Here is a 22,338-nt window from a genome sequence, read left to right as displayed (position 1 = left end):
TAGAGGTCATGCAATATGATTCATGTAGAGGTCCTTTACCATAATCCCTTTGCCATACATTCACGTTCTATTCAATCCCATTATTAGAGCTTGATGGTGTTTGCGTGCCCTGTAGGTGGGATATAAAATGTTACAAGAATTTAATTGGAATGGGCAAAGAGAGAAGTCTGCTTAATTGTAGGATCAGATGAATTGAACGCTCCATAGGGATTGCTAATTATACAAAATACTGTATGATTAACTGCCATTTAGACACTTAGAATGCCCACACAGCCACACATTCTGAACAAATGACTAAAGCCTTCATGATCAACATGTGTTCAGTGTGTTTTATTCATTTTCATCTAAACTCGCCCCCAGATGGGAGATACTTTGTTAAGGGAGGATTACTACATCAGAAAGAATAACCCAACAGTTAAAAGACTGAATCTTAAACAAATATTAAGCACTGGGAATGCTCATTTGAAGATAAATAAATTGTGCGTGTGTGTGCGTGTGCGTGTGCGTGTGTGTGTGTGTGTGTGTGTGTGTGTGTGTGTGTGTGTGTGTGTGTGTGTGTGTTTCCTGTGTTGCACTGTGTGCTAGTAGCCAGTAGGTGGGGTTACTGTACACTGGTTGAGCAGACAGTCAGCACAGCACTCTGGGACTGATTTCTGATGTAGCTGGATGGTTTAACTTAAGCAGTTAAGCATCAGTTGTTGAGCATAAAGCCCCTTGTTTTGATTAAATGTGACTAGGTTGGTTATAAATAGAAATCTTATTGAATTAATGAGGCTGAGTGATCCACAAGCTACAGGCTATGTCTCTGCTGTTCCTTGCACAGTTTTGTGTCTGCTGCTGAATTATGGATTACAAAATGTCATTTATTAATTTACTTTTGTTTAGTAAATTCTTAAAATGCAAATAACAGGCAATTTTTTTAAATAATAATATTAATATTCATAATAATATTATTTATACATTATTTCAAATGGAGTTGTACCTTTAAAGTTGTCGCTTAAAATAGTTTAAATTAATTAAATAATAATTTATAAATAATATTATATATTGTATAAATAATAATAGACATTTTAAATGTGTGTGTTATTTTATTACAAATAATAATAATTAAATGGTATTACAATATAAGCTTCAGTAACAGCAACTTTAGTAGTTTATGATAATCTTTATTTTCTTTCTTTCTTTAGTAAAATAACATAAATAATTTAAATTATTTTTTATTCAGTTTAATTATAGTCCACACTTTAGTTTAGGGACCAATTCTCACTATTAGCTAGTTGCTTATTAGCATACCTATTATTAACATATTGGCTGTTTATTAGTACTTATAAAGCTCATATTCTGCATGACCATATTCTACATCCCTAATCCTACCCCAATCCTAATCTTAACAACCATCTTTCTAACTAATAATTAGGAATTTATTGAGGCAAAATCTGCATAGACTGTTGGGGAATGTTCTGCTGTTGGTCCACAACATTCCAAGCTCTGAAAAATTCTGCATTGCAGACACAAAGGTGGTGCTCGCGAGCACCCTTCTGAGACTGAAGTGACAAATGGGATGCTCTATGTTCTTGTCGACTTCACTGTCGTACATAAGGAAAGGCCATAGGACTGCAGGTCCACATTAAGTGTGCTATTTGGGACAGGGCCATTAATGTGCCTGTTTGATGCATTGCTTGGAAATCTTGAAAAACTAATTAAAACTAACTAAAAGAGTTAGACTAATTAACTCTGTCTTTGTTTGATTATTTTATATATGATTAAATATAGCTTTTTATTGAACATTGTTTATATATATATATATATATATATATATATATATATATATATATAATATTGCCACTGGTTTATTAGAAGCAGTAAATGACTGTTCTAGTGATTTTTCAAATACTAAGGTTTTAGAACATGTTTTAGTTCAATTTGTACTTTTATGCATTTTTGTCTGCCTTCAGGCTATGTGGCTTATGTCTCTGCATAGCTGCAGGCTTTTCGTGTACTTTTGAATGATTTTATCATATTGAAAATGTGCATCTGTCAGTCAGACATCTGTCTGTCTGTTTGGGGGGTTTGGGGTTAAGGCAGCTCAGTCCCCAGCTGTTCAGGGTTTGATTGCTTCTGCCTTGAGCAGAGATACTGTTAAGATGCACCGCCAGTTAAATCATCAATTGATAGAGCTTTTTCAAATACACACACAAACACCCGTCTACCATTCTTTCTTCTCTTATTCCCTCTTGTGCTCCCTCTCAAGCTGTCTTCTGTTGTTGCTTAACTAAAACATGCCTAGTGTCTACAAGTAGCCAGCTTCTCTCTCACACACAGTCTCTCTCTCTCTCTGACGCGCGCACACACCCAGAGCTCTCTCACTGGCTCTCTCACTGTTGAGAGCACACTGCTCAGATACCGCCCAGAGGAGTGCTGCTCACCACAGCTGCGTCCTCTGAATGCAAACCTAGAGACAGGGAGGTGAAACACACAGGGCGAGAGGAGGAGAGGAACGCACATTTGGGATGACGGCTTACCTGAGCAAGCAGCAGAGCTGCTGTGTGGACATGCACGGCCGTGTGGGAGATCGTGGAGGGGGCGAGGCTCCCTGCTCTCGCAGCTGGCAGCATGAACCTCAGCATGGATACAACTACCAGCCCTCGCCCTCTCCATCCATGTCCACCCTGCCCCGTCAAAGGGCCAAACTCACAGCTTCACACTCCGAGACCTCCTGGAGGAGTCCCAGCCATGGCGCACTCCGAGTCAAAGGAGGGAGCTGCGATCTGTGGACGGAGTGTGGCTGCCATCCTCACAACTGGCACGAGCCATACCAGGTAACCGCTGCACTCTGGGCTCGGTCCCAGGGGCGCGAGGGGCAGGTGCGTGATGGGTAGTCAAATATGAGAGCTAGAAGTAAGAAGTGAGAAAAGGGAATGGAAAAACAAATAAAAATTCATGGACAATTCATAGAATTAATTTATGGGGTCAGTGTTTTTTTTTTTATATTAATGCAGCATGCAACTGTTTTCAACATTGATAATGATAAGAAATATTTCTTAAACTATGGCATAATAGAATGTGATGCTGAAGACTGGAGTAATGGCTGCTTTCCACCACAGGGATAAATTACATTTTATAATACAGTAAATTTAAAACAGTAAAATTTGAAACTTTAATTAAAAAAAAAAAAAATTCTAATAAATGCAGCCTTGAGCGTAAGATACTTGTATATGTCAAAAACATTAAGATATCTTAAAGACCCCAAACTTTTGAATGGTGTATATTTAGAATAAACTGAAATACTGAAAAAGTCTTGAAAACTGTAAAATGTTAGCTGGACCGAGACTATTTTACTTTTGAATGATGATGGCTGTTTAACATTTAGTTGAATGGTTGATGTATATGTTGCCGTAGCTGTTCTCCTAAGTGCGTTTTGCTCTTCTGTAAGCATGTATTACCACTGGAGTCCCTGTTCTGACATGCTTGTTGTTCTGGTCGCTGGGTGTGCTGATATAACTTTGTATCGCATGAACAGCTCTACACAACATGGCTCTCAAATCACAAATACTACAGCAGTGATGATAACGTAATCTGTTTGTTCGTGAGTGAGAGAGATCCAGCTAAACGCTCTAGATCAGGCCAATGCATCACACCCCAGAGTGCACTAACACAGCTGGATGCTGCACTCCAAAGACCCTCTGTGTCTGTGTCTGTGTCTGTGTGTGTGTGTGTGTGTGTGTGTGTGCGCACACACTCTCCTCTTGCATTATCTGCATTATATCTCCTCTTGCATTATATTGCACTAACTCCAGGATTATCTAGTTAAGCAGAAGTGGAGCTCTCATTTTGTACTTCCTGTGTTACAGCTAAAGTCATGCAGTGCATGTGACACTTATTTTTATGATTTGTCTAAATATACAGTACATAAATAGCAGTGCAGGATTATCATTTGTTTTGACCCATTTCTCAGCTAAAGTACATTTCAGTACCAATATAGTTGGAAGGTACCACTGAAAATGGAAATTGGTCCTGTGATTGATAATGTAATGGCAGTCACGGTTAGGCTTGAGAGAAATGACGATGTGGCTCCGCATCCTTCACCTGTCTCTACATGAAAACACCTTCACACTTCTCACCACTGGGGATCCAGTGTGATATATATGGCTAAGGGGATGCTGTGTGCTGGCTAATAGTGGTTTTCCATCATATTTCAGTTCAAACCGTTGACTGGACATGGTTAGACCTTTGATAAATTTGATTTTTATATATATATATATATATATATATATATATATATATATATATATATATATATATATATATATATATATATATATATATATATATATATATATTTTAATATATATACGTCATCAAGGGATGCTACGAGTCAGTTGTCTAACTATAGAACCAATGGGGAATTAATGTTTATCTCTCTTGTATATCTCGTTTGTTTATTTATGTGTTTTTGTATGTATATCAGCACACACAAATTTGTTCATTAATATTTAGTCAGTTGTACAATAATAATAATAATAATTATTATTATTATTATTATTATTTTGATGTATTTTCAGCAGCCATTAACTCCAGTCTTCAGTGTCATATGATCCTTCAGAAATCATTCTAATGTGCTGTTTTTGAAACATTTATTATCATCAAAGTTTAAAGCTGTTTTTTTTTTTTTGCTTTAGCTTTCTTTGATAAATAAAAAGTTCAAATGAGCATCATTTATATAAAATGTAAATATTTTATAGCATTAGAAATACCTTTACTGTCACTTTAAAAACCCACCACATGTATTTGTGTACATTGCATCTTTGTAATATCTTTACCAGCACTTTATAATCAACTTGGATACTTCTTTGAGTGTCTGTCTCTATGGTGTTCAGCTAAGGCTGTTGTTGTTGACTTTTTCTTCTTGTGCATTATTGACGGTGGTGTGGTAGCTCTATGTATAGTTTTTGTGGCCTGAATTATTGAGAGTGGTAAAGTGGGACAAGAGCCGAGGCTCTGAACACCATTGCAGGATCTCTTTGAGCAGCACATAACACATCTGCAGACCGATCATTATTTATCATCATATGTTACATTGGATAAGCAAAGTGCAAACTATGTAGACTAATTGACAGTCATTTACTCTTCTGTGGTATATAATACCATTTGCTGTTATACTGTTTTCCAAAGGGCAAAATGGACAGGATACTGTAGTTATTTATCTTCATTCAGTTCTATTTTTAAATGCTCATGACAAGTCCTTTTGTTTCACTAGAGCATATTTTTCATCTGGTGACATACTGCAAATAGATTTAAAAATGTTTGATGAGTAGTTTAATTGATGTTTACATTCATCACTCATGCAATTTTATTCACCAAGGTGCAGTTCTCTCAGCTAGGGTGAACTGCTAGCATTTATAAGGACAACTGTAATTATTCCACTGTGCTTATTAGCACACAATTAACCTTAGTATTGATGGGTTCCTAGATATGCCACACTTTATTTATCATGTTTTGCCTGAATTCCAATGCACTCCACATGCATTTTTGAGGCGACAAGCCTGTGTGGACCTCGTAAATATCTGCACAAAACACAATGTTAAAATATGTTTCAAAAGACCCCCACTAGCTAGAAAAGTATTAGAGAAATCTGATGTGATGTTTTAAGATATATAATGTAGCATAAACTCTGAGTTTAAACCCAGGCACTTTCTTGATCTTGTATTAGCCTGCACCTTACCTGTCCTAAAATGCTGATGTGTTGAAAACAGACACTTTTGTTTACCAAGTCCTTTCCCAACTCTGCAGAGGCATAAAGATGCTTGAAGCAGAAAGTCTGCCCCAGATTGGCTCCACAATAAGCCCTTAAGATGCTTGTGTTTGTGCTCTCTTTCTCTAAACTCTGCAGAGCTGGTCTGTCTTACACCATAAATACACACACACACATACACACACACACACAGACACACTTTTCATATTAAATGTGGATTCAGACACAGCATCTGATCTCTTTCTTGCATCTTTAGCCTTAAAAAACCATGGTATACAATATGCTGTTCCATTCTATACCGTGCCTTACCATTTTTAATGTGTACACACATACATTATTTTGTATCCCTTAATGTTGATTGAGAGCTGTGTGTGCAGTTGATTATGTAATGCCATCACCTCTGTGCTCAGATGGGCCACGTGAGCGCTGGCTGAAAGAGGCCGGTCGTGCTCTGCATCAGTGCATTTGCAAGCACTTCCACACAGATAACACTAGAAATGGGCAACGGCCACTTCAGCCGATTGTGTCTACTCTAGAGACTGAATTAATGAACACATCAACAAAGAGTCTGTGTTCCTGTTAAATCACTTTTTCTACACAGATTTATTCAAATCTGTTACATTTTGTCCAGCTTGGGTTTTAACTAAGTTTAACTAAGTGCTATTTTGCAGTGTGCATTTTATTGAGAATAGATGCCGTATGTTTACTGTACATTGAGCTTCTCTATTTTCTGTATATTAATTCTTTGGGTCCTCATTTATAAAACTTTCCAAAGATTTAAATTCTAAAGGTGTACATATGCACAAAAGCTAGATTATGTATACACACAAAAATTTTACTCCAGATCCTGTGGGAAAATCCCTTTATGAATAACAGTCAGGTGAAGATCATGTGTCTCCTTCCCAAAATCACCATATATGGACCTTACAACGCCTAGTTTTACATTACATTGCTAAGAATCATTCAGTATTATTGTTATGTTTTAGAATAAATACAGTACTGTGCAAAAGTCTTAGGCCACCAGTATTTTCACCAACAAAAAATAGTTTTAAGTCAGTTATTTATATGTATTGCTGTAGTGTGTCAGTAGGAAATATCAGTTTACATTTCCAAACTTTATTATTATTTTTGCCATTAATTGTAATTATCCAGTGAGATTTTTGTTTGCACAAGGAGTCTGAAAGCAGCCAGTGCTCCACACAGAGATCTGATCTCAATGCGATTCGATAGAATCGAAAAAAAAATATCACTTCTAAAGCAGGTATACCAAATAAGCCAGGCTTATTTTCAGTGATTCATTGTCAAATGATTTTGTTTCATAAAGCAAATTTAACATAGGCCCAGATCAAGCTTTGACTCTAAAACATACTACTAATATAGATTTTTTTTTTGTATATACAGTTTCTAGCAGCCTTTCTCTCTGGTTTTATTACAGCTGTACAGTACCTTTTATACACTGAACAAAATTATGAACGCAACCCTTTTGTTTTTGCCCCCATTTTTCATGAGCTGACCTCAAAGATCTAAGACTTCTTCTGTGTACACAAAAGGCCTTTTTCTCTCAAATATTGTTCACAAAACTGTCTAAATCTGTGTTAGTGAGCACTTCTCCTATGCTGAGATAATCCATCCACCTTACAGGTGTGGCATATCAAGATGCTGATTAGACAGCATGATTATTGTACAGGTGTGCCTTAGGCTGGCCACAATAATAGGCCACTCAGTGCAGTTTTACTGTATTGAGGGGTCCATGGTGGATCGATTTGATCCATGATCAACATTAAGGGCTGCTTAAGAATAAGGGCCCTATTTTTACGATCTAAACGCAAAGTGTAAAGCACTTGGCGCAGGTGCACTATTTTAACGACGGAAAAATGGTCTGTGCTCCAGGGCACATTTTTGGAATGGGTTGTCCCCTCTCTTAATGAGTAATGGGCGTAATGTTCAGTAAACCAAGCAGAATGTCATCTCCTATTCCCTTTAAGAGTGAGAAACGATTACGCAATGGTGGATCGCTATTTACATGGCGGAATTTGAAGAATTCGAAGCTGAATGCTTCTAAAGCGAAGAAACTGATCTGCTTGTGCGTGAAGTTAAAGCGCGTGAGCAGACCATCTAATAAACAAATTCAACGCACACTGTGGGCCCGCCCAGAGGTGCATTTTCTACCAACGAGCTCTTTAAATAACAACATTTCTGCGCCACTGACTTTAGACTTTAGACCAGGTTTGAGTTGGTCTATGGTCTATTTTCAGTCTATTTTCAGCTCCTTACGATAGCAATGCACCAGCAATGTGCCTGAACACACCTCTTTTTTAGACCAGCACGCCTATGGGCGCACAAATGGGCGCAAATGCATTTGATAATTAAACGACGTGCCGCTGGACGTGAACATGCGAACGGCGCCAGACTGAAACTAGCAAACACACTTGCGCTGCGCCCTGCGTTACATTGTGCCAGGTGTATGATAGGGCTCTAAGTGTGCACAAATTAGTGTGATTGCATAAAAATAAGTAGTCGTTATGGAACTGCTTTAGCCGCAATTGATTTTTTTGGTTATTTCAAGCAATTTTTTGGGACTTTAATTTTTACAGATGCAAATATGTTGAAAAAAGATGCATCACAATACAAATGTCAACTTGTAGCCAATGCACACTTTTTTAATATCGTTGCATCTTCCCATGCCTAATGTTAATACTTATGAGGAATTTGTTTTAGTGACAGAAGCTTCCACAGCACAAAAAGAATGTCAATGCAAGACAATACAGATAATAAAAAATAATAAAAACTTGATAAGAAAATGGCAAATAACATTATACAAAAAGTATTTTAAAAATGCACAACATACAAAGTAGACAAAGTTATGTGTGTGTGTGTGTGTTTGTGTGTGTTTGTGTGTGTGTGTGTGTGTGTGTGTGTGTGTGTGTGTGTGTGTGTGTGTGTGTGTGTGTGTGTGTGTGTGTGTGTGTGTACAACGATAGCACCACAGTACTATTTTGTATTGATTACTTCCTGAAAGAACAAAATAACTACTACCTATCAGTACCTTAAATTACTCTAAACCATATTCAATTTCATTGTCAGGACACCAAATACTTCAAAGCCTCATAAATATAAAATGACATCATTTCTTGATGTCATATTTGCTCTTCAGTGATAATCAGTCAAGGTTTTTATATTTATCTCAGAAGAAAAGTTCATAGACCCTCATATCCATAGACTTAATAACATAGTGGCAGACAGAGTGCTGATGAACCTGATGTTCATCTAAAATAAATCTGCATATCATTTCCATATTGATGAATGCAGTCATATTAATTTATTGTACCACCTAGCAGGAGTTTTTAATGTTTAAACAAAGATGAATTCAAATTAAAATATGGCTTTAGAATTATATAGCTCAGAATATCAACTTAATATTCAAGATAATTCAATAGAACCTGAAATCTGCAATATGCAAGAGCTGTCTTCACATTTACGACTAGTATTTTAGTGTCATACTAGTTGAAAATTGGAGTCATCTCTCTGAGTGTATGAGTCTCAGAGGACACCCTCTTTATGATTCACTTTCTGAAAAGGCCAGTTTTGCTCTTTGTCATCCAGAGAGATATTAAACTTAGCTTTTGCTCAATTACGTTCTGTTTGCTTTTTATTTCCCACCATTAAACTGTCATATTTTGAGGTAACGCTGCAATTATCTCTTTTATCACTTTAATGTTTGTCTGCCACGCCGTGATGGACCTCATCAGTAGATAATAGCTCCAGCTAGATGGCGCATTTCTGTTGTTGATCCCACCATGTCATTCATTACAAAAACACCTTGTGTGGGAGATGCCCGCTGTGTGTACTTAACCCTATAAAGCCTGCTGTATCATATTTGTCGTCAAAATCGGCAAAGCATATGATGAACTGTTTGGTGAGATCAGATGCTGTTGTTAGTTTCAACTTTCTCTATTAATAATAATAATGCTCAGCTGAAGGAGAGCTGACATTGTTTTTCCCCTGTGAATGATAGCAAAAGTCTGTGTCAGAATATTTAGCCACAATTTTATTTTTATTTTTAAGAGATCTCTTATGCTGTTACAAGTTGAGTGTATGCTAAACGAAAGACAAAGTGCTTGAGGAGGATGGTGATCAAAATGAAGAGTTTACTAGAACACGAAGGAGAATAACTATATTACATATTATACTATATATATTATATTATACTATATTACATTAACTTCACAATATAACAAATAACAGCTTTGACATAAACCAATATACATTCAATCACAGACGAAGAAGAACTAAACAGACAGGGTATTTAAGCACACAGAAGGTAATGAGGGAACTGGAGACAGGTGGGGAATAATCAATTAACCAAAACAAGAAAAGGAAGGTGACCAAATAAGGAAACAAAAGTTCATTAACGTAACATATGCTCACCATGGCTGCATTTATTTGATGAAAAATATTGTAAAAACCTTTTAAAATCTGAAATATTAGTACATCAAAATGTTTAGTAATTGTTTTATTTTTATTATATATTGTTATATGTATTCCTATGGTCACAAGTTGAATTTTCATCAACCATTTCTCCAGTCTTCAGTGTCACATTATCCTTCAGAAATCATTCTAAAATGCTGATTTTGTGCCGAAGAAACTTTATTTTATTAATATCAATGATGAAACAGTTGTTCTGCTTAATATTTAACCATGTTAACTTTGATACAGATAATCTTTTTTTTAAATCAGGATTCTTTGATGAATAGAACGTTCAAAAGAACTGCATTTATTGAAATCTAAATCTTTTGTAATGCTTGTAATGTTACAGATGTCTTTGTCACTTTTGTGTCTTTGTCATCTGAATTTGGTTCATATTTGAGGTCATATAAGGTTCACCCAAACTGACTGCATATTTACCCATTCAAATAATAATAGTTTTTATTATAAAACATAATTGTGTCTGTCTCATCATATTTCTTATATATATAGTTTGTAAATATGTATTTGTCAGGTTTTATTCTGCAGACTTATTCTTGCCTCCAGCACCACAGAAATGATTATTACCTATAAAAGGTACAATTTTGCTTAAGTATGCGGTTATTGCACAGTGAATTGTGCAGCTGTACATTATGCTGTGTAAAATGAGATAATATTTTCTAATAAAGGCTAATGAAGGGGTCTCAACACGCAGAAAAATAACAGAGAAGGTATAGAATAGACTGATTTTAGAGATTTTCTGGCCTCGCTGCTGTGTGGGAGAAATTAATGACTTTGTGTTGTAATCAGAAACTAGCAAAATAGCACCAGAAAGAAACAGGGAGAGATATAAACAATTTCAACATTCATAAAAACTTTTTTTCAGCAGTGATCATACTCCTAAATGATGCCATGTTTTTTCATCCTTCATCTAATCGGTGTGTGTGCTGTAAATATGTTGTTTTCCATTGTCGACTGTCGTTTTGAAGTTGTGTTCTTCATCATGGCATTTGTGAGCTCAGCTGTATCCCTTATTCAAATCTAGGCCAGTTCACGCATCTCCGATCCACTCTGATCTTTATCTCTTTCTGTTTTCCCCTCCGTCCATGCCTCTCGCCTTCCCTTTCTCTCTTTTCACAGGCAAGTCCTGCTCCAATTATTGTCAACACGGACACTTTGGAGTCTGTACCATACGTGAGTTTTGATTTTTCATTTATTTATTGCATGCTCATGACATTATGCACCTATTCTTTTAGGGGTTTGAAATATTAATGTATGGAGTCAACTGTTTGAGAGAGATTTGATGAATGGTTTAAAACAGGAATCGGATCAGATAAACATATTTTGCATGGTACCTATGTAGAGCCTTTCAAATCAGTTGATTATGAGATGCCATTTGAGTTAATATGCTGCATTAGAAAGTCACTGCCTGTTCACTATGCTTTAGATCAGAGTGAAAGAGTTCGATAAATGTGAAAAAAAACATCACGATTTGAGCATATGACCGAACAGGCGATTGAAGTGAATGAAAGAACACAGAGGGGGGGAGCAGTGTTGAATCAGACACCAACACAAAGCGATAAGCACTCGGCACAAAGTGACTTTTACGCCTCTTACTCACACCCTTCACTGGGGATAATTAAATTTCTTTCTTTCGTGTTTCTCTGCCTGCATCTCAGTAATGAAATATTAACATTGAGGCATATCCAGATGACTGTGGATGTGTCTTGTTTTAGTCAAAGCACCGTAATTCTATCAACAGCGAGAGATCGGCCATGACATCCAGAGTCCAGCAACGCACCTAATGCTGTTAAGACGGTTTAATTTCTTGTCTCTCTTCTTTTTCCTGCTGTTTTCAGTTTAAAGCCCACTGTGGACATGTGTTGGAATATGAGTGAGATTACGATGATTATGAGCTGGTTTAAGCAGCAATCTGTCTCTGAAAGACCTTTTCCTAATATCCTAATATAAGAGAACAAGCAAGAGAAGATGGAGTTCTGTGAAAAGAAAACAATGATGGATTACTCCAGTAAAGCAGGTGTTCACTCTGAGTTTAGCCTAAAAACACATGGTGTGTGTGTGTGTGTGTGTGTGTGTGTTCGTGTTCTGTGCTCCCAAAATGCAAATCTCTAAAGTAGAACAGATTCACTGACCTTTTTTTCTTCTGCTGAGAACTTGAGAAACGTCATTGCTACAATATTAATGTTTCTGTAAACCTAAAATGTTTGATAAGACTTCACTGGGATTTACCATATGTTGCTTTTACTTAATCTTCAATCTATCTGAGTTTTGGGAGTTTTGTTTTCATACAATCTGTTTACAGTCGGTAACGATTTTATTTAGGGGTGGACCACACATCGTATACACTAATCATACAAAATTATATCAAATATACAAAATATATATATGATATACAAAATCATCAAATTGTAAAATAGTTATCAAGTCGTCTTTGTGGAGAAAGACACGACATTATCCCAGAGTGAAAAGAGAGAGGTGCTGCAGTAAAGCCAGAGGAAAGGACCAAATCAACCCAATTATGCATGTATTCATGCAATACATTTATTCCAGACACATTCGCTCACCCTACACAGTATCATCTGTTCAAGTTATTAAAAGGAACCTTGGTTGATTTAATGCAGATTTGCCTCAGGTTAAATGCTACATGGGCTTTGTGCTGCTTATCAAGGAATCGTCAAGTTCAATTGTCAAGCTAGTTGAAAATCAAGCTTAAGAGACAGATGTTTCTTTGGAGTGATTAAAAAAATGAGAAACATCTCCATCTGTTGATGCTTCTGAAATATGTTGAAGAAATGCAAGAGTGTATGAAACTGTCAGATGTTTGATACTAAAGAAATATTCAGTAGGCTAGGCTGCAAAGCTGTCGAAATAAACAGCTTTTCCGAAAAGGTTGTGAAATATAACATAGGATATTGGTATAAAGATGAGTAGTTATTTGTAAGGTACAGTTTTTAAAATACCTTATTTTGAGCTAAATCTAAGGCAGCGTTTATATTAGACATAATACACTACAATTTAAAAATGGTGAAAAAAATTTGTCTTTCTTTTTTTTTAGCAAGAATACATTAGATCAAAAGTGACAGTGAAAACATGTATTTTATGAAATTATTATATTTCAAATAAATGATTTTCTTTTAAACTTTATATTCATCAAAGAATCATATTCATTGAATGATCAGTGAATATTCATCACTATTTCCACAAAGATATTAAGCAGCACAACTGTTTTTAACATTAATAATAAATAGAAATGTTTCATTAGCATTAAACATGACAGAAATAAATTACATTCAAATATATTAAAATAGAAAGTAGATAGAAATGTATTTAAAATTGTAATGTTTGACATTATAACTGTTTTTGATTAAATAGATCTATCCTTGATGAGCACTTCATTTTCATCTTAAACATTTAAAAAAAATAATTGAAGCCGTTTATTTAATACCACAAAGTACTAATATATTATCTCAAAATATATTATCTCGAAAAAATGCACTGTTTTAATGAGTATTTGCTTAGCGTATCGTTAGCTTAGCAACATGCTAACATTAAACTCAGTCTAAAAAAGATCATTTGTATAGTTCCATGATGCTGCTTTAGAAAGTGGCTGCATAGAAAATAGATGAAAAGACAATTCACTAATTTTGAAACTCCTTTAAAATACTGCAATTGGAATATGCACAAACAATGAATATTCAGTAGACACTACAGTTTCAATCTCAGCCCAGTGTTGCCTAGTTTTAAACCAGTTTAGAAATCTGGTTAAGTGCTGTAAATTATGAAGCCTCCACTGTGCTCCCTTTGTAACTGTAGTGGGAACAGAGCTAATCTAGAACGAGTGCTAAAGATAATCATGGGGGATGACAAGATTAATAAAGTATTACTGAGTCAGTGTGATTTAAATAACATCCGCCTAGCTTCAGCAAAATGAATTTTTTTTTGTCCATTAGCTGTCAAGAATAACAGTGGTTAGTTCGTAGTGCTAATTAGTCCACGTGGGTGTGTTTTGAGGAAACCGAGTCTTATTATGTCACGCCCGAGGGATATTTTGTGTTTAATCACTGCGATGGGCGTAAAAATATGCCATCCCATCAGCCGAAACCCCAAAGGGAAAGCTTCTGCTTAAAAGTGTCCAGTTCCTGCATTGTAGTCAAACAGTCGTCATGGAAACATGACCCGCTCTTCATAAACTGTGTGGATGAACACGCTCAGGCACATCGTACATTCGCGAGTTTGTTTGGTGCCACATTCGCAGTGACTCACCAGTTTAATGTGAGCTTTTACACCCCGGATGCTGCATGGTGAACTCCCCTCCCACCGTCCCCTCTGCAGCTGCACTCTCCCCTGGTCCCCAGCGTCTCACATTTGCAACACTGTGCGGCTCCGAATGCTAATGCCACTCAAAGCCCAGTAATTGGGTCATTTCTTCAGGGGGAAGATGGAAAAGCCATGTTTTTCCAAACCTAAAGAAAAGTTCTCCGTATTTAATGACCAAATGAAGTGCGTTTGATTATCGTGTCTTTACTCGGTTGATAAGAGGTGTTCTAATGAGCGTTCTAATGAGCGCAGCTGTTAAATATCTCATTTCCTCCGTCTTATTGGTTTCTCATGCTCACCCATCAGTTATCAGATCCATTAATTATTTTCCTGATTGTGTTTGTATACTGTAGCCTTATTCACTATTCAAGCAGTTGCAGAGCATGATGTACTCTAGGTGTTCATCTTGGCTGGTAGTGTTCTTTGGGGATCCCTGTGTTAATATATAGTCTGCATCCACTGACACTGAGTTTCTATATTGCATGGTTTCTTAAAGTAAAGTCATTGGGAGTTTGAAGTTGATATTGACCCTTATCACTCTACAGTGAGGTTCACACCACTTTATCAGTAAGCAGTAATATGAAATTGCTAATCATGTATGAAGAGAACCACTAATTTTAGCATTTAACCCCAATTTTATTTTGGGGTAATTCATGCCCGATCTAGGATTCCAGATGCCCTCTTAAGTAATTCATCCTTGTGTTGACTCTGGATCAACTAAATGCGTTACCAAATCTTCCTGCATGACTCATGAGTGTCATCCAGATTTCAACAAATGAATCCATTTGAGAAATGTTGTGAAGTGAGGTGCTCATCGTTCAGCTCTGAGCTCTTGACATCTGTTTGGTCCTCCTGCTTAAGAGCAGGTATAGTCTAGAGGCTTCAACTAATGCTGTAAATGAAAGGTCATGTCGCTCTGAGGAAAGCAGTGAGACAGTGTTCAGCTATATCTCTCTCCCTTTCTCTCTGTTGAACAGCTGAGGTGGCTGAGGCATAAATGAACTTGTTCACTGGGTTTCAATTAGCCATGAATGACTGTTTCTCTTTCTCCAGATGTCTGAAATACTCTCCTCAGCATTAAAAAAGTCAAAATGTGAAACATGCACACTCACTGTAAATGCCAGGGCTGCCTTATTATCAAGGCACTTCAACATAAAATGTCCTTGTTCACAACACACTCTATGGATAGCACCTGTGAAATTATGCTGGTAATAGAAAATAAAACTTTAATAGTTGAAAAATAATTAGTTAAAAAGTTCTAAAACATTGTAAAAACGTACACAGATTGTTTCAGTAGAGTGCACTTATTTTATAGTTATAATACATTGATATTATTGTTATTAGCTTATTTTATTTTTTATTTTTATTAAATTTTTTTGATGAATCACAGTTAGACCAGGAACATTTTAGTAATTTTGTGTACATTGTAGACAGGTCCTTGTAGGTCTTCTGAAACAGTTGAGTGTGGAGCATGTTTGTATGCTCAAAATATGAACGTGAGCGCAGCCATACTGCTTAAAAATGCTTTAACATGTATTAGAGCACCTTACAGCAATTGCATTTGCTTCACTTATTAAAGAATAATTAAGATGAATGTCTCCAATCAAGCACGAAGATGAGCCTCATTTAAAATGGAACTTGAAATTGGATTAGTTGTCTTTCACTGCCATTTCTAACTGTACGTTCAGTATGAATTCATCTTAAGACCTGCCTAAGTCAGCATGTCTGCCTCAGAGGCCCGGTCCCATTGTACAAGCAGGTAAATGATTATGGATTATAGTGTTCGAACTCAGATTTAGACAATTCCAGCTAATGCAGTGAGCAATTAGGCTCAATATCTGCTGAAGATATGTATGAAAGCCCCATTCCCGATTCATTGAAGGAGAATGAGTTGAATGCTGATGTTTTTAAGAGGTTATTTGACATATCATTTGTCTCATGATAGGTTTCAATTTAGTACTTTAGCTCTCACAAAATATTTTGAACTGTTGTGAACCTCTCTCCACATCATTTGGCTGCTGCTGGTTTAGGATGTCATTGTGGCGTCACAGTTAGATATTTCATGTGATTAATACCTAGAGCTGTAGTCAAGTCCGGCTTTGTCGAGTCCAAGTCAAGTCCAAGTCCAGGACTAGTCGAGACCGAGTCAAGACCGAGTCCAAAGAGGTTCGAGTCCAAGTCAAGTCCAAGTCCAAAAGTTTCGAGTCCAAGTCCAAGACCGAGTCAAATTGAAAGAAAAAAGGGTCCTCTTCAAGACCACATACTTAACTACTGATAATGTTTGTGATGCAAGAGAAAGCATATCTCCTATTCTAAGAAAATCATTTTACATTATTATTTGTAATGATCAAAAACCATGTGCAAAGTAACAACTCTGTAGGACAGGGGTCTCCAAACTACATCCTGGAGGGCCAATGTCCTGAAGGCCTTAAAACACCTGGACGATTAGTGTGTCTAGTAAGAGCTTGAGTGTGTATAATTAGGGTTAAAGCTAACAGGGGCGTTAAACAAGATCCTGGGCCCTATGCATAGGCAGTCCTGATGGGCCCCCATGGCCCCCACACATGAAAATATCCAGGTAAAAAATATATATTTCAGATTCATACTTTTCAAGGGCCCTCTCTTCCTTTGGGGCCTTGCTAATGAGTGGTTTTACCCCCAGTCCGACCCTGGGAGCTAAACTTGGAGAAACAAACAAAGTTTGGAACTGTAAGGTCAAATAATTTTTATGTACTTTATTTTTTGTTGACATTATATCTGTGGTCAAAAATGTATATGACTATGCCTAATTGGCACAGTGCACAGACACACGCAAAGCTCAAGATATGACAAATGCACGCAGCAAGGCTAGAATGGATACGTTTGGCTCTACTGGACATGCGCACATAAATACAGCGAAATTTTTGTCATATCTAGTCGAGCTCTGTCGGAAACAATCGACTACTCCAGCATGCATTAACCATAATGCATACATAGTGTTTGCAAGTACGACGTGAATTTTAGAATTACAATATTGCGTGGAGCTGTTACTATATGACCTTATCTATGTTGCATGTCAAAATAAAATATGTAATGTAATAATTAGGGTTGTGCCTGAAGCCGAATACTTTATTCGGAATGGCACGGATAATGGCTTAAAAAACGAATAACGCTCAAGGAATAATTCTGCCTGAGTACTCGGCTGAAGCTGACAGAGTCTGGTGTTTGCTAGATAACAGGTGAGCCATGGGATCAGCGCCAGGAGTGAATGAATGTAAACTTTATGAGTGAAAAGAGCGTAAATCAAACACCGCATTGTTGTCGCCTCTCTGTTTATCTCTCAGAAATCAGAGCGTTGCAAGAGTAATTTTACCTATAATAATACATCATAGCTACACGTTATATTATTTGTATATATTTAAAAGGCAAATATTGAAAGCTTAGGCTACCATGATACGAATGAATGGAATAAGCACAGCGCGCTCACCAATCAAACAGCCGCGCTGCGCGTCTCTCAAAAACCAAATCAGTTCTCTCTCAAGAGTAGGCTAATAATCAGCTTAGATACGGATACATTGTGTACTTGTCCTACATGTATTTACCTTTTGCTGGTTTGCGTGGAACACACACATCTGTTTAGTGAAGTTCATTAACATTAAGACTCGCTCAAAGTTTTCTGCGTAATGAGAATGTGTGCATTGAATGGATTCAGTCGTGTTCAAATGATCACTATGACACGTTTGTCATGACATCTCTCTGCTTGCATGATAAATATTATTTTAGAAATTAATAATTATGTCAGTTTAACACGACATACTTGTTCAGTGATAACTACGAAAAATATATAAAAAGTCATAACAGTCTTATCAAGTAGGCCTAGCTGTACGATGTTGTATCCGAATGCAGATAGGAAAAATTTTGTGATTTTTACAGATACAAATACTGGCTGTTACATGAAAATGTAAATATGTAATGTCATATATAAAGTTTTTAAAATTTACATATGTAATTGTTGCATAAGGCTATACATTAATACGCGTTTATTGATAAAAAAAAAGAGGCTATCTAGGCTATCAAAGGCTATCTAGGTGTAGACGTAAATAAAACACAATCTAACAGGTAGAAAATTAAATTAGAAACATCTAAACTTTTCAGGTCGCAGTAAGTTCACCACTGGTCATGCACATTCTTTCCCGGAACAATACTGAAAGCTAAGGCAAGATGGAGAAACAGATGATCATAGTTGTACAAGGATAGCCATTTTTTAAATGAATCTATTAGCTACTGCAAGTGATTTTAAGAGCTGGAATTCCGTTTATTCTTTGCTGAAACTTCTGCGTCATCATGGAGAGCGGGTCATGGTTGCCCAGCAACAGCAGACGCCACTGGAGTGCGAGCGCAGGCTACAGTGCTTTGGAAATAAGGAGAGCGGCGCGCCTAGCGTTTTCCACACGTTTTCAGTCGCGACATCATGCAAATGTGGTTTTGTTTTGAAGGAGAAATTTTTTATTTTATATTTTTGATGGACTCGGTCGAGACCAACTAGAAGACTTGGCGAGTCCAATGGCCAAGTCCGAGACAAGTCCGAGTGCAAATTCAAAGACCGGACTCGAGTACTACAGCCCTATTAATACCCTATTTGAATTGCATCCGCGAACATATCTAATGGGATTTTTTTTCTCCCTCCAATAGGTAAATGGGACAGAAATTGAATATGAATTTGAAGAGATTACATTAGAGCGGGTAAGTGTCTGTCTCTCTCTCTCTCTCACACAGTACACATCCATAGATATGTCTTATTTTATGCTTGTGTGGATTCTTCTGTCTGATAATCCAGTCATTCACAGCTTGCCTTGGGAGCATGATCTTGACACATAACCAACAAACATGACCAGTCCCAGAATGAGCTTATCTTGTGATTAGTAATGACTTTAAATGTGAGATCATTTGAGTTAATGATGATTGCTTTTTAGATTTGTCTAGTCACTATGTGGAAAAGCTCTCGAAAAAGGGAAATTGCCTGACCATAATATTAGGTCTCCTGTCAATGCAATACTTCATATAAACCTTTTTCTACAGATTATTATAAAACTATTGATATTTATTCATGCAAACACTGACATATTACGTTTCCATGTATACATATTTATGAATGCATTGTTGTAACTATAAGAATACTTTTATAATTCATTATATATACAAACTCTTTAGCTTTCATTTAGACAGATTTCACAGAACCCTCTTAATTGGGCCAATGTACTGTATATGCTTTATCTGCAAGTGTAGAGGCAGTGTGAGAGAGGCAAAGAGAGAGAGAATTATACGGCTGCAGATTACATTCTGGCATCTGCAACTGGATCCACATGACTAGACACAGAGCACGGACAATAGCAAAGGTCAACTACCAGAGGGAGTGCAGATTTGTCCGACCCTGGAGCCAGGAGGCTGAAAGTGTACATTCAGGGGCTTCTGCAGACTCAACTGAGATTACAAGCTAGAAAATTGGATAACTCTGCTGCTAGGGGCTTATCTGTTATTGTCACCCATTTCTCTCTCTCTCTTTCACTTTAAAACCATCTCTCCACCCTGATGCTAATGTTTTGGTATTGCCTTTTCGTAACTTTGCTGTCTATATAAAGCAAATACAAACTCTCAACACAGCCAGGGCACATCTCTAATCAGCAAAGATGAATTCTCCCCATGATTCACTTTGTTTAAAGCTTAAAAGCCTGTTTATTATACCAAGGCATCACCCTGGAGAGTCCCATCATAAACACGTCACTTCAAAATATTAGCCTGTTAGCCTATTTACTTCTCAGAGATGTTAAATGTGGCTCTAGCCACCCACGGTTGTGACAGGCTTTGATTTGTGAGTTTGCGCTGCTAAGAGGCCGGTGCCATGCTAAACTGTAAACACAGATGAGTCATGGGTAGCAAAGTGTACCTCCTACAAAAATAATCTCTCTTTCATTCATTCTATTGTGGTTCTGTTATTCAGGCTCTTTTCACTGAAGCAAAGGTCTTATAAAGGGGCCAGTCCATCTTTCATATATTTGTCTGTGTGTGTGTGTGTGTTTCCTCAGGGTAACTCAGGGCTGGGATTCAGTATAGCAGGTGGTACAGATAACCCTCACATCGGCGATGATCCTGGGATCTTCATCACAAAGATCATCCCTGGAGGAGCGGCGGCTGAAGATGGCAGACTCAGGTGGGCAGGGGTTTGATTTTAAATAGTTTGGTGAATTGATGAATTGTCGAATGAAATAATACTGTTTCTTTCCAAGATTGAGATAAATTCAGTAGATCACTAGGTAATTTTCTTCTTTTTTTTTCGAAACATAATGACCTCGCTTATTGCTCTGGCTTTGTAGAGCAATGTCTTTCTTTCCTCCTCCCTCACTCTTCTTCCTTCCCCCTTTGCCTCTCGCTGCTGTAAATGATTGAAAGCGGGCTGTTTATCACAGTCCTAATGTCTCTCTGGAGAGCCGAAGTATCTAAAGTTTTCTGCTGACTTCCACACACTCTGACTAAGAGGTACTTTAAAAACTGTACAAAAACTGTCTGTGGTGGCATGTGTGGGGATAACGAATAGACCTGACCAAATCACTATCATGTCAGTCTTCCACAGGGTAAAAACAAACAAGTATGCATTATACATTTTATGTTTATATTTAAGAATCAAAGATTATTTTCTCATTTTGTGAGATTTTACTTTTAAATAAAAAAAATTGTGACACCTTACAGAAGGAATGATGAAATTAAAGGGATAGTTCACCCTAAAAATGTGGGTTGTATTGTTTACTCACCCTCGTGTTGTTCCATACTTGTATGACTTTCATTCTTTTGTGGAACTTACAAGATATTTGTACAATTGTCTTTGTTCCTGGTATTTCTTTTATTTTATTATTTGGTTTTCAATTAAAAGTTTTGTTGAATATTAATTTAAATATTTTTCATTCCACGAACAATAAATGATCTGACACTACCCACATACATTTTTTCGACACTCTTGCTGTTTGCCAACAATTATCTCATTTATTTCAATTATCTCTTTTATTTAGTAGAACATTTTATTCAATAATATTGCAGAACTCAATTAAGTCTCCTGATCTATGAAAGAGCATTCTTTGAACAATAAGATTTCTCTGGCTATTTCCTGAAGAGATTGAAGGTTTAATTGATATTGGTGAGCTGTAGGGTTTCTATTCCTGGCTGGATGTGTTTGGAATTCATGTCAGGACCGTTCAGGAGTTGATTGAGAGGGTTGTTTTATTAGAGGGAAGCGTAATTAGATTGTGCTGGGGAGAGAGCAAATCTTTCTGTGTTTTGTATGCATGTGTGTGCAGCACTCCGAACAGCAGCTGCTTGTGACAGCCCAGTCTGAGCCTTTTGCCCTGCTCTGCTCCATGACTTGGCTGTTTTCTTTTACCCTCTCGTTCTCAGTCAGATCTGTCAGGGCTCGGAGCATCACCAATCTTCGTCTTGCTCATTTTCTCTGGGCAAGTTGCGCCACTTTAACGTTCAGTATTTGGCTTTATACCCGCAAGCGTCTTTCTCTCTCTTTCTCTTTCCATTCCCTTTCCCATGCTCCCCATATTCTGCATTCTCTCTTTTAAAAGAATACGACACTTTGAACATTTGCCAGTAAGCCGTGAAAGATTTATCGTGAGCTGGAGGTGAACAGCATTTTGAGAAGCAATTACATTGTGTATGGTTTTTTTTTTTTTTCTGATCTACCCTTGTTTGACTTTGGGAGTGTTGGAAGTGGAACAGTCTCTGGATAAATCATGCAGGCTTTAAAGATT

General features: G+C 37.0%; 1 protein-coding gene across 20 annotated transcripts in view; it reads left to right on the top strand.

The window, feature by feature from the left end:
* The window catches only part of LOC113074652 (disks large homolog 2-like), a 178,459-nt gene that overhangs the window by 107,356 nt on the left and 48,765 nt on the right, over nucleotides 1-22,338 (top strand). For 18 of the 20 annotated variants that reach the window (XR_003280682.1, XR_003280681.1, XM_026247485.1 and 15 more), the window contains 3 exons: nucleotides 11,357-11,410; nucleotides 19,226-19,276; nucleotides 20,617-20,741. Coding sequence is in view for 18 of the 20 variants with exons in the window: in XM_026247485.1 (XP_026103270.1) it covers nucleotides 11,357-11,410; nucleotides 19,226-19,276; nucleotides 20,617-20,741 (230 nt within the window). In the remaining 2 variants the exon portion in view is untranslated. Of the gene's footprint in view, nucleotides 1-2,224; nucleotides 2,820-11,356; nucleotides 11,411-19,225; nucleotides 19,277-20,616; nucleotides 20,742-22,338 lie in introns of those variants that run through there. The other 2 variants (XM_026247493.1, XM_026247487.1) reach the window with 2 other exon arrangements.

The sequence above is a fragment of the Carassius auratus genome, unplaced genomic scaffold, assembly GCF_003368295.1.
Source record: "Carassius auratus strain Wakin unplaced genomic scaffold, ASM336829v1 scaf_tig00015289, whole genome shotgun sequence".
NCBI lineage: Eukaryota > Metazoa > Chordata > Actinopteri > Cypriniformes > Cyprinidae > Carassius > Carassius auratus.
The sequence above is the reverse complement of the archived record's forward strand: the minus strand, read 5'-3'. Positions and strand labels throughout refer to the sequence as shown.